Here is a 14,087-nt window from a genome sequence, read left to right on the forward strand (position 1 = left end):
TTATACATGCTTCATTTACAGCAGAAAGCAAAATGTTCCTATATGCAACATAATTAAAAATAGCTAGATAACTAAGAGAGGCAATACAAGTATTCACCTTCTGAAATATTTATAAAAAGGAAAACTCATCAATATTAGAATTGTCACAGTTCTAATACTCTATTGGAAATAGAGTCATGAACTGGACAATTTCTGGGTGCCTCTATCAACCGTAGAAGTCCAGATGGTTTCCACAAGAAGACTACATTTATTTTGATGGCTAAATAAACCAATGACCTGGCATAGCATATGTGTCTAATAAATATTTACTGTGATCATAGTATCTAATACACTAAAGAAGTAAGAAGCATTTGCAAGTTGACTGACTTATCTGAATAATTTAATCACATCTGAATTCTGAAACAGACTACCACAATGTCTCCAGCTGGCTTCTCTGTCCTCCAATTTATATGAGGGGCAGCATAGCACAGTGATTGAGCAGAAAGACTCAAGTAAGACTGCCTGGCTTTAAGCCCCAGCTTCACCATTCATCAGTTGTGTGGCCCCTGGGATAAAATAGAAAGAAGATAGATAATTGATGATGCTGTATGCCATTTTGAGAGGTTTAGACTTCATGCTTTGGAAATGGATGTAAGTTGGAGAATATCCTGATCAAATTTTGACTATAGAAAGCTGATTTTAGAAGTAGTATGGAGGGTGATTTGGAGAAGTGCAAACCTATTACAGTACTGTAACAGTCCATCAGAAAATGATAATGGTCTGAATCAAGGCAATGACAGGATGAGAATAAAGCAGCAAATAAGATCAATATTAAGAATGAGAATCCTATAAATTAGAGAATAACTGTTTGGGGATAGAAAGCAGGAAACCTAGATTGTTTGGATAAATGGTTGGGTGAGCTGCCTGCAATTGGAACATGAGTGATCAGAGTTATTACATCATTCACCCAGAAAAGCCTCCTTAGCAGTAAAATATGTTACAGCAGCTTAGGAAAATAACCAGTTTCCTGTTTGAAGCATTTTTGACAGAACGTATTTCCTCAGTCACAGTCCAAGAGATTTCACACCCATTCAGCTTGTCTTTACAATGGGCGGTTTCCCTGAACTCTATCCATTCTGAATCTCCTAACCCATAATGTGCCCAAACTATGACCCTCCAGTTCAGTGTTAGAGCTTTAACAATGCACTTATTTCTATTATTGAGACCCTTATTAAATCTTTCCAAGATGTTTTTCTTGGAAAATATGCTCTTTCAGGTTCACCTGCTGTCCTATGTAGAAATTATAACCATCTTCAACTGCATATTCTTAGAAATAAAGTATGCAGTTACACATGGCATACACTGAAAAAGGACAATAGATTCAGATTAAACATGCCTGACACATCCAAGTGCCACATGCAGCATAGTTACTAGTCACTGACTCCTGGACCTGGAGAGAGGCAGAGGGTAAGCACATCCCAGAGGAAGAGGCTCACCTCAGCTGGGCCAGAGTCTGACATGCAGTTGCAGAGTGGAAAGTGGGAGAGGTCTCGGACAATGGGTATTTCTTTCCATGAAGACCTTCCTGCCTCTGCTTTCTACCTCCCCTCACTGGGGCTGATTCCTGAGTACTGCTGATCTCCAAGCATAGCGCCCTGAACTCCCTGTGGGGCCAGGACAGTATCAAATGGGTCAATAGTTTTCAAAGCATAGGTTTGATGAAACCATCCAATGAGTCATGACCAGCATTTAAAAAGAGAGAGAACAGAGCAGAACAAGAGAATAGCATAGAGCAGAACAGAGGGAAAGAACTAAAATTTTAAAGTGTCTCATAGCATTACCCATTATAAGAGTATTTATTTTTGAAAATTGTTTTCAAGGTTGTGTGTGTGTGTGTGTGTGTGTGTGTGTGTGTGTGTGTGTACTAGATTATAATGTGAAATATGTTTTCTTTTTCTTTGCATTTCTGTCAAAAAGTTTTAAAGCCATTGGCCTCTATCCTAGATGATGCTTGGACAAAGGTCAAGCAATCTGTGTTCCCAGCAGCCTGTCATTATTTCCTTTCCTTCTTTTGGGCGTTCTGACTGTTCTGGCACAGACTCTCTCCAGCCAGGCCTCTTGCTAATCACGTCATTACAGTATGATAACTGAAACAGTGAGCAAGAACCAAACAGTCAAAGCTGCTTCTTTCATTAATTTTCCTTAAATCCTACTGACATAGTTGTCACCATGGCATGGTGCTCTTTGATAATACATTTTAACATACACAAACTTAGAGCTGAAAAGGAGCTCTCTATTTAATTTATCTCCCAACTGCTTTTTAATCAACTGACTCTCGTTCTTCTGCAGAACTTTGTTATTACAGATTTAACATAAATCGTTGCTTCTGATTATTTGAAAGCTTGTGTAAGAAGTCAGAGGTTCCAAGTTCCTGGTGAAATTCCTTTGTCACAGGCGCTGTATGTAGTCCATGTCACAGATCAGGAAATATCTCCTAGTTTGGTTCCCTCCTAGTAAAAGGAGAAAATTAAACCAGGTGATTTCTAATGTATTTCCCAACTCTAACTATGCCCACTTTAGGTGATTGAACAGGTTCTTAAAGCTTATAGATGATAAAACGTTCTCTTGGTTCTTTCTATGGAGCTTTCCATCTTGAATAACAACAATTAAGCACACTTGAAGAATCCTCTTATACAGTTACTAAACAGGTAAGCACTTCTAAGAATCTCAGGCTGAAAGTAAACACTAAGGAGGAGGTTTTGCACACTAGAAGTTAAAAAATTATTTCTAAATAGCAAATAGCAAAAGAATTACTCTGTAGGAGGCAGTTCAAGCTAAAATATATATTGTTTAAAATACGTATTTCATAATATGTAACATTTGATGAGTATAAACCATAGATACCTGAACATTCTAATCAGACATGAGTTGGTTTAACAACAGGCCTATCCAAGAGAGAAAAATTGGAAGCTATTTAAATCCCAAGCATTTAAATAAGTAGGGTTGAAGACGCAAAAGCTCCCGTCTTGATGGGAAAGTACACAGCTTTCTTTCATCACCAGTGAGTGATGAACCAGACTGAGGCATGATAAGAACTAGGGGTAATCAGACTTGATTCTTATGGCCCACAGTCCTCTGGCCGAGGGCACTTCCAACCAGGCTCCCTTGACAGCTATGAGAAACCGTACAGACTGGACTGCCTGATGCCTGGCACTTCGAAGTTAGCTGTAAAAGGTATCATTTTTGATAGGGAGATTTTTTTGGTTTGCTTCTTTCTGGGAAGGCTTCCAAAAGAGTTGAGCAGGCAAGGGGGCCTCAGGAGTTTAATCAAGCTAAAGGTAGATTTCTGCATGTGTGATAAATGACTGCAAAGAAGGTAAGACTACCAGTAAAGGGCAGAGAGTGGAACAGAAAGAAAAGAGGCTGAGGAGGGAATGTGAGGAAGTGCCCACATTCTTGGGCAGAAGGTTGTAGAGGAATAAGGGAAAGAAATAAAGAGGAATGATCCAAAGTAGAAAAGAGAAGTATGTAACACTACAGAAGCAAGGAGAATAAAGTACAAGGGGCAGACAACAGGCTACAGGGGACAGAGGATGGTTAGTGAAAAAACACTTTGGATTTTAAGAGAAAAAATTAACAAAACGTTAATTTTGTTGAGCCAAATTTCAAAGGGTTAAGATGAAGTAAAGCGAGAATTAAATGAAGACCCGTATTTGAGTGTGAGCTGTCATTTCAGTTGGTTTTAAATGACCATTTTTCTCCCTGCCCTCCCATTTGGATGAAGCTTTTTAGTTCATTATCAGATAGAAATGTTTATTGGCAAACAGCTTGTTTCCAATATATTAAAAGAAATTCATCACAAACGTCAATGAGAGGACTTTCATTCTCAATGTAACATGGTTAAAATATCGCCAAGGTACCTGAATCATGAAAACAAATTAACACAAATAAAACAGAAAGAGAAAGTGAAGGGAATGGAATGGGAATAATGAGCCCTGCATTTCTGAGTCTTTCTAGCAGGACAGCCAACACCCAGGGTTGTAAACCTTCCAAATTCGCAGCTGGCTCTCCGGGCCCCAGGCACCAGGCAGGAAGTGTCAAGAAACTTGCCTTTGCAGAAGCTTTCTTACTTTGGAGAATATCAAATTAGTGCTGTTGGCAGCAGCCCCTAACATGTTGTTCAATTAGCTGGGTTCCTGTGGTTAAATAACTAACACTGCCATGGTTGTTGGGACCCCACTTACTGTGATTATATTTTTCATGTGTGATGTGCCCTTGCTTCTGTGCAATTTCACCAATTACTCAATTATGGGCTATTTCGCTTCCTTTTTATGGGACACTACTGACTTACCATCCCTCTTCGTGTTAACATTCGATACAAGAAACATGTGAACATATTTATGTGTATTTTGTCGTCTCGTTTTGTTTTACAATTCTTGGCCGTGCTGTAATTGAATTCATTTGCTTCCTTCGCGTGCACCCCTTGCACTCGTGTAGTTACCTCTGCCCAGCCTGGGGGTGGAGATTAGGCAGCCGCTTTCCGTTTTGTGCATGAGCTCTTGGCCTTACGTATTTCTGTAACGGTTGAAGGCATAAGGACATCAGCACAACACATGCACTGTCCTCTTCCTGTCCATCGCCCAGTAAGATAAGGATGATTACTGCTATGGTTGCTGTTTTTGCTACCCCATTGTACGAATTACAAACACAAAGGATCAGAGACAGTTTTTAAAGACAGGAAGCGAGTGAGTGGCGAGCCTGAATTTGGAACCTGTTGGGAAACTACAGAGCTGCAGGGGCGCTGAATGGCTGGATGCCCTGAACAGCAGCCTGCCCCGGTTAAAGCAAGGGCATCGCAGGCTCTAACTCCGCGGTTTCTCCCTATCCGATCGCAGTGTGAAGAGTGCCAGACGAGCACACTTAACACTCTTGTAGGGACACCACGGGAAGGCCTCTGTGCTGCCGCCGTCAGCGGACATGGGGTGGCACTGGGACGTAGGGACACGGGTCCTGGCGAGTGTGTGGCGGATGCTGTGAGAAAAGAGAAAATAGGACTTATCCAACAGTATCGCCTTCAACTCAGGGCAACACCATAACTTGGTGGGCAAGAGCAGAAGGAAGAACGTTGTGTTTCTGTGTGTCTACGGTGTACTCCTGGCAGAGTGAGAAGTAGAGGCAGAAGGAAAATGCTGCACTGCTAATAGTGCCTGCCGTTGTACACACGGAGTGCTAACCACCTTTGGGCTGCTCAGAGTAGCAGTTGGCAATAACAGAGGGCTTGGATTTTGTAGTGGTTTTTGATGAACCTAGAGTTACATCCATGTCATTAGAAATATAAAAAAAAACAGTTTAATACAAATCCATGTTCCCTCTTAAATCCAGAAAAACATTAGGTACTGTAGCAGCACAGACTGGTGGTTAAATATGCAGCTTCTAACACGAGACTGCTTAAGCTTCTATTTTGCCTTTCTCCACTTACTGCTGCGTGACTTGTACCAATTGCGTAACCTCTCTGTGTCTCAGGACAATTATTGTCTTATCGTTTGTAAAATATTCTACCATTTATAAAAATAAGGATGATAATAGGACTAGCTTCAAAGTGCTGCTGAGTTCAAAATAATTAATTCAAATGAAGTGTCTGGAGCAGAGCCTGACACAGAGTAAATAATAAGTGGAACTTCTTACTATAATTTAATGTGTTCTGTAACTACTTGCAAGCCAGCTTGAGGAAATAATATGTATGAAGATCATTCACCTCTTCCAGTCTCTAGGTAAAGGAACATTCTTATTCTGCATGATAAAGCATAAATATGGAAAGCTACCATTTCAGGAAAAGTTTGGATAGATCTCCTACTTTAAGAAGTCATTCTTCCTAATTGTGGTGCTTTGATTTGTACTGCCACTTAATGTTCTTATTTATTCATTCATTGATTTTACCTATATTTTTGTTTTAGACAGGGTGGGACAGTTATGATTATATGATTATGTAGTATTTAAATTTGAGTTATTCTATATACCAATTACAATACATACAAGAAATTAAATTAGGCACTGTAATATATATTTAGAAGGAAAGCTGATGCACATTTGTCTCTTTTACTTGACTATGGAGGAGAGATAAGTAACTTTGAAAACAATTACTTTTGTGCTTTTGTTGATTTGATTTATCTGTTTATTATTAGCACAAAAGTATATACATGGATAAATCTAAACTAGTATTAAGATCTCACAAATATAATCTGTCATATAGGTTCAGTGGTTGTGGAATAAGTGTTAGAATAACAACCCTGTTTTTAGTGCTACATAAACTAATTACTTGAACTAAAGTACAGCAGTTTAGATCTGATATTGAAACCCATCTGCCTTAAAGTTTTCTCTGACTCCATTTACTGTTACAAAGACAAAGACATATGGGGTGAGCTCTCCTAAGGACATCTGATTAGATGTTGCTATTATTCATGGCCTTTCATGTTGGTTTGAACCCAAAGAAGTGGGCAGCGACCCAAAGTTGTTAGCATGCAAGACTCATTGGGAAGCCACTATTTAAAATATTTGGATGATGACTATTCTTCCTGTGGAGAGATGTTTCTATCAAAAAAAATCTCTGATATTTTTATATCAGTTGACCTCTTTGTTTGGGAGAATGGTTTATATTTGTCCTAAAAAATCTAACGATTAGAGAAAAATACGTTGTTCTACTCTATTTCCTAGCAAGAGTGGACAGAGGAAGAAGAGACAGTTAACCTCTGCTTACCTTATGTGATAATACTAAGTATTCATCCTATAGTCCATATTTAAATTGTCTATGTAATTGTAAAACAACCCTACACAATGCAAAAATCTATGGACTAATCATTATTAATTTTGTTTCCTTTTGGGTTTTGCTTCAGATTTTTAAAAATCAGCTCCGGAAGAGACACAAATATCACATGAAGATTTTCAATAATCTTTTCAATGGTCTGGTAAATAACTAGGAGGAGCTTTCTCCTTTTTATAGATAAGTACAAGTAACTAGATATATAATGAAGTAAAATGATTTTAAAGGGCTGTTAGGGAGTCACACACAGTAATGAGATTGTAATTCATTTCAAAGTTACATCCATATTAAAGAATTTCAGTTACAGCAATACCAAAGAATACCAGCCAAAAGAGACTGGGTCTAAAATGGCAAATATATTGAGAATTATAATAGGGCTCTGTAATTTAACAGATTATTTTAATATACATTTAAAATGATTGTGCAGGGAAAAGAAGAGGAAATGGCGATATTCTCCTAGAACAAAATACATCAGTTACACTTCTATTGCATTACTTTCTTTACTTTAAAAACTGTAAGATTTGAAACATCCTGGGAGAAGTGCATCAGAGGAGAGTACTAAAGAAGACTATGGTAGGGTCAAATTCACAGCTGGAGTGAGTTTAAGTAACCGTGTCCCTTGCTCTCTGTACTCTAGCACAAAAGTGTAATGATAGATTCTCTTATTAGATTATCATTCAAGTGCTTTTCTTGCTATTCACAAGGTAACCTGCCACTTGTCTCAACTCTCAATTCTTTATAATTCACAGTGAAAGAAAAGGAGCCTTAGTGTAGACTGTTTCGAATTCTTTTTATTTTGAAAAACTTAATTTCAAAAAATGATTTTCTTTCCTGATTATATTTAGCATCAGTTGATGTCCAAAGGAGAGCAGATATTTACTCCCTAGCAGGGGAAAGTTGAGTTGGAGTTAAAAAAAGAGTCATGGGTAATTTCAAAAAGTGACAAGATCACCTACAGAAAATAGAATATGTTGTTTATATATAGTTTATTTCAACGAGCACTTTCATGAGTGGTTGTGCGTACAAATAGATACAGCATTTTTATTAAGGAATATGCAATATGCACATTATTGGTGCTCTCAAACCAACTCCCTCAAGCTTCTGTTTCAATGTATTCCAAGCATTCTCTTTCCACGTCATTAACTTCATCCAAACCTGTCCTTCAAGTATAGAAGTTACCTTATAAAATCATAGAACCCAAATTTACATTAAGCCAATATCAGCTTCTTTTTAGACACACATGCTTAGAACTTATTTACATTTAAAATTATTTTCCACTGTTCTACTCATAATTTTAAAAAATATTTCAAAATCCTACAGCATTGCATTCAAGCTAATCTTCTTGTATCAAATAGGCAAAGCAAGAAGTAAAGACTGAAAGAAATTATTACAAGCACAAATCCAAAAGGATTTTTACCCACACACAAAATAATTGTGAATTGTAAAGGTAAATTGATTTTTTTAAGTTGCTTATTTTTTATGGCTTTTAAGGTGGCCCATAAAGGTTGACACCTTTTAGGTGATGTCAAGCAATAGTGTACTCAGAGTATATTTATCCACATGATACTGAAGATTTTGTTAAAAATTACTTTTAATTTAGAACACTTGTAATAATCTCTTTAAAAATTAAAACATGTAAATATTGACACATATATATGTAACAGTCCTTCAACTTAATTTATCCCATACACATATATGTACCTTTTAAAACCCACCAGCAATATATGCAAATGGAAAGTCAAATTAAAACATTAATGTGAATAATTCAGCAAAATCATTTTTGCTACTTCTACATCACCTGAATACAACTGCTTCCGAATTTCTATGTCAGTTTCCATCATTACTCATAGCTCTCTTTGAAAGCAAACCTAAGAATCTTTCCTGAAATCCAAAGACATCTTTTCAAAGAGTGATTCACAAATAATCCACCTTGCCTAGAGAACAAGTAGAATTCCTATAAATAAGGATGTTTTCTTCATATGAATTCAGGCTATGATGAATCAAGAGAACTTTGAGACCTGTTTAGTCTCATTTTCACTTTTGTAGGTTAACAAATTATTAAATTTCTTCAATAATTTTTTTCAGCAATGGCAATAAATTTTTTATTTTAATTCTCTACCCAGAACATAAATCAGAAAAATGAATAGATGATTATTCTATTTTCACTTAAGGAAAGGAGAACTAAATTTCTAGTATGCCTACTTGAAGTTGCATCCTACTGTTTCTTGTTCCTGTATCTTCAGCAACAGCATCATAAGAATGAGTGAAGGGGGAAAGAATTAAACTTATTCGGTCTCAGGATGATATAGACTTAAGTAGCTAGTTTGATCAGCTGTCACGTTACTTCCAGTGCTCTCAATCATATTTTTCTATATTGATGGATAAAAATTCAGGTCAGCTATATTTCAGTTCTAGAATTTTTCTCCGTAAAAGGCTGTGGCATCTTCCCTTCTGAAGAGTTTTCTAATTTCCATTCCATTATTGAAATAAGAATTCTAAGAATTTTGGTAACCATATAACTAGTGGAATAAAGAAGATTAAGAGATCCATAAATATTCAAAGAATTCCTTGTCCTACTTCAAAGAAGACAGATTTTTCTATTTATGTCTTCTTACTAGTACACAGTTTAGATCACTGACTAAACAAGTGAGAAGCCAGAATATCTAAAGATAATCCTCTGATTTTCTAGCTATCTTCATGCAACTCAACTCCATATTTTAATTTATGTTAACAATATTATCTGATAAGTTACAATTTTCTTACAAATCCAACTTCAACTTGAGGATCTGGTATTACAGTTAAACAAATGAAACATATTCCACAGAACTACTAAGTTATGGAGAGCATACAACAATTCACACACACACTCCAAAAAAGAAAGGAAACTCATTTTGTAAAATGAATATGTAAATCTTCAATTTGAAGACATACAAAGAGTTGCAATCTCTCTAAGGAACAGACATTTGGAGAGACAGCAAAATAAACATATACATACTTATATGTAAATATACTATCAAAACATAAAGTATAAACTAAGTTCTAGAGTGCATCCCTCAGTCTAGTCCATGTAACCCCATGGCAGTGTTGACATACTGAAAATTTGACTGAGGTTCATCAGGTGTTGGGGCCCAGTGATGTTGGAACCAGTCTTCTACAAAACTCACAGAATGTACATGGATTAGAATGGAAAGGATCCTCAAAAGATCATTGGGGTCCATACCTCTGTCTTTGGCTAAACTAAACATTAAGCTCTCTTCAACAACTGATGACAAAGAAGTCAATAGCATTAGAGAAAAGTCTTATGGTTTTGATTGAGAGTATCCTTTCTTTCTAAACTTTGCCCCATTTCATGATGGATTTCCAAGAGAATGTTAAGTCCATTTTCATTGAAAATTTCAGGGTGTTACTGAGGGAAGAGAAAAAGGGAATGAGAGTGTTCATGTAAGTGTGGAGGTATGTGCACATGTGTGAGAATGTGCAAAGGATATGTATGCATTTAATATGTATGAATATATATAGTTTATTTCCCTTGAGACGGCAAAAAAAAAATCCTATGTTTGCAGACTTTGTATACCTTTTCGAGGATAGCTGAAATGTTTGACATTTCAAAACCCGGGAAGCATTCTGGAATTGCAAAAACTAGCAAAACTGTCCCCGTGAGAGGGCAGTAGGGGGCCAAGTGTGAGCCAACTCTTCCCTCGCTGTCCATCCAGGACCGGCCCTCGCTGTCAACCTTTATTCACCCTGTCGCATGCGCTGGCGGCGGGGCCAGTGGAGGGCTTCGAGAGCGCGCGCAGCGGCTGCAGCAATCTCCCTCATAAGACAGGGAAACTTGACGTCCGTGGGGCAATGAGCCGTATTTGTGGGTTGACAGTTGTGCTGTGCGAGGTGCATGTGCTGTTTGGCAAACTGACTCTGGCTTCCTACAAAAGGAGCTGAAAGGGGGTTGCTGTCCTGGTTCCCAGCGCCCACAGGGCCCCCTCTCCTGGCCGCTGTGTGCCGGCCACAGCGTTGCCGAGTGTGCGAGCTCGCGTCTCTGTCTGTTTACATGTGACTGTCAATCTATCTGTCTATGTAACAGCGACAGAGACTCCCGCGAAAAGTTCCCTCTCGCAAAAAATGCCTCTGGCGTCCTTGCTTTGTCGCCGGCACCCGGGTAGCTGGAGCCTACGATGCAGGGATTGTTATTTCATCATTTTGCTTCCTCCGGATGATTTATTTACGATTCTACGGAAGTGAGAAATGCGCGTTCTATTGCAGTTTTCTGTTTGTTAACTTATTTTGAAGGGATAAAATGATTGGGAGGGAACGCGAACTTGAAAAGGGATAAATTCCCCCTCCAAATCGTAAAATATAATGGTTAAGAGCCCAGGACCTGGACTCAAGTGTTTGGATTAGAATCCCGCTCTACCACTTACACTAGTTGTGTGCTTTGGGAAAATCGCTTAATCACTCCGTGCCTCAGTTTTTTGTGCAGAAGGGGGAGAGTTAACAGCGCCTAGCTCATAGAGTTGTGAAGATTAAATACATGTAAAACTCTTAGAACAGTGTCCGACACATAACAATTGCCATATATTAGCTGCTACTGACATCATCGGTGGCATCGCCTCGTTAACTTTGGAGAAGGACGGTTCTGGCCACTTTCCCCACCGGTAAACACTAGATCTTGATACAGGTTCATGTATCCAAAGCAAAGGTGAGACAGAACCCTAACCCACTCGCTCCACGCCCTCCGCCACCAGCAGCCACCCAGTCACCCCCACCAGCGCAGATCTACTTCTGGGAACCCCTCCCCAACTTTCGTGCTCGCCACACCTGGGGGCGCACTCGCAAGGTCGAGGGAAGCAAAGGCAAACAACACGCTCAAGAGCGCTGGTCCCTACCTCTCCTGGCTGAAGAGTGTATTGGGGTGTTTTCCTACCTGCCCCAGGTTTTTGCCCTTCTTACTGCTGCCGAAAGCCAGTCCTTGGTATGTGCCCGCAGATCGATTGGCGGCCTGGGCAGGCGTCTCCCCGCCCAGAGAGGACTTGATGGAGTTGAGTTTGGCCCGCGAGCTGCCGAGCTGTGAGCTCTCCACCATCAGCACCACGGCCAGTAGGAGCAGGCAGCAGGACGAGTCCTTGCCCCGCATCAACGCGGCCATTTCCCGGCGAGGGGTCCCGGGGAAGTTCAAATCCCCTAGGGGTGAGGATGCAAGGGGCGGGAGGACCACAAGGGACCCCCTCACGTGGGGCGCGTGTGCTCGCAGACTCTGTTCCCCCAACCCCACTTGGCTTCGGGGGCGCAGCACCGTGTGAACTCAGTCTCACGCCTCAGACCAGGAGCGAGCAGGACCCAAGCAAGACCCGGTTCTCCACCAGGGCAGGAAATTCTGTAGTAACTGCAAGCAATCAAAGGCAGAAGCCTTCTTGCCAAAGAGGCGTGACCCGAGGTGCGAGAAGACCCAGCCCCACGGCCCGCACCGCTTCTGTCGCTCCTCGCCCCGCCTCCGTGGTCCCGCGCGAGTCTCCGCGGTCCAGTCCTCCTCTTAACTGCACAGGAGGTCAACACTAGTTCTTCTCCTTCGGCCTCAGTTGCTTTTCTCTCCTCTTTTCCTTCCTTACTCTTTATGTCTCAACCTTTGCAGGACACAAGTCCTCCTTTGCAATGCTAGCGGGCGCTATAATGGGGGATCTGGAACCCCCCAACACCTGGCCCGCAAGGTCTGAAGCGAGCCGCGGTCCCCAAAGCGCGCGCGCGCACAGTCGCCCCCAAGCGTAGTTCCCCGTTGGCGCCCGGCAGCCAAACGCTGCCAGGGACGCGGCGACGCCCTGGGAGCGGTCTTGCACCGCGCGGTCTCCCTCTCTGCGTTTGCTCTTACCGCCGCCCCCTTTGCTTTTTATAGCTTCGCACAGTGGGCTTTTTTTTTTTCCCTCCGCCCCCAATTCAAGAGTGACAAAGAGTGAAAACGTTTCTCTCACCACCCCCATGTTCCCGCCCCCCTCTTTTCCCCTCTGCGGCTGCTCCTTCTGCGGCTTCCCCTCCCGCTTCTCCCTTTCTCCCCCTCTTACCCTCCACTCCACAACACTCGGAAAAATGGGATTCACTCCCAGAGGAACATGAGCGCTCCTAAATTCCTGACAACAGCCCCAGAGGGTGGAAGGACTTTTGCAAACAGACGCAGGGCAAATGTGGAGGTGGAGTGGGGCAAGCTGCCACGGCACTTCGGGACCTCCAGTACCCTTCCCAGGTTCCCCGGCCCGTCTCCAGTCCGACTCCTAGGGGAGCGCTGGAAAAGCCCTGCACACGATTTGGGGAAGCGAGCCTCCGGGCGTTACTGTATGGTCTGTGCACGCTCCAGTCTGGGTTTTAGCTTGTGCTGCCCGGTGGATGTGTGAGGCTGGGCTGTGTGGGTGCGCCAGGGGTGCCCAACTATCCGTATGGGGCTATGAAACGGGAAGAAAAGGACCAGAGAAGGGGCAAGATGCTCCTATTCTCCGTCCCGGGAGGCGTTTGGGTTCTCTAATCTCCTCCTACCCCCACCGCCCGGACCTCCAACATCCCCCGCCCCCCGCCGCACATGCAGCGTGTTTACGTCTCAGCACTGCTGGGAGGAACCCGGGTGCCCCGGAGTACGCTCCGAGGGTTTGAAACTCACAGCTCTACCCCTCACCTTTGCGGCGCCAGGTAGCTGCCCCCTTTGCGAAGAGGAAATCCCAGACAGGAATAAAGGGGGTAGCGGAGGCTTTGAGGACCTGCCTTCCCCTGCTTCCTGCCTTCTAGCCTCTGGGAATTCCATGGGAAGCCTCTCCGGCCAACCCCCGAGGCTCCCCGGGTCCCGTTTGCGTCTGCAAAGGTATAAGGAGGTTCCGAGAGGAGCTGGGGCGCGCGGAGGCCCCAGTGGCAGCGGCTGGGGGAAGACGCCGACTTTCTGCAGGAGAACAGTTGTTCCCCGCGAGCTCAGAAAGGTTGGGTAGCCAAGCGCCAAAGCTTGCAGAAGCAATGCGAGGGGTTGTTCGAAAGTTGCTGCATTTCTCTTCTGGGCTCTAACGACTCCGGGCAGAGAAATTGAGGCACTGCTGCTCTTGACCGCTCACAGCTGAGGCAGAAGGTTTCTCTCTCCAGTTACACTCTAGAACTTTTGGACCTGGGTTGCTCAGTTTTACACTTGATCTTCGTATACACCAGCACGTACAGAGGTATACATTCAACATCGTGTCATAAGTAAGAACGTTTTAAAATACATAAGCAAAAGAGGATTAAAACTTGAAAAGATCTCTGGCATGTTTTCGTACATTTGGATTGCCTTGTG

At 42.0% G+C, this 14,087-nt stretch overlaps 1 protein-coding gene across 1 annotated transcript in view; it reads right to left on the reverse strand.

Annotated features, from left to right (window-relative positions):
• Nucleotides 1–12,740, reverse strand: part of DKK2 (dickkopf WNT signaling pathway inhibitor 2) — a 98,709-nt gene extending 85,969 nt beyond the window's left edge. The window contains exon 1 of the mRNA XM_036920940.2: nt 11,718–12,740. Coding sequence (XP_036776835.1) covers nt 11,718–11,939 — 222 coding nt within the window. The 5' untranslated portion in view covers nt 11,940–12,740. The remainder of the gene's footprint in view (nt 1–11,717) is intronic.
• Nucleotides 12,741–14,087: the final 1,347 nt, after the last annotated feature.

This window comes from Manis pentadactyla, chromosome 5 (assembly GCF_030020395.1).
Source record: "Manis pentadactyla isolate mManPen7 chromosome 5, mManPen7.hap1, whole genome shotgun sequence".
Taxonomy (NCBI): Eukaryota; Metazoa; Chordata; class Mammalia; order Pholidota; family Manidae; genus Manis; species Manis pentadactyla.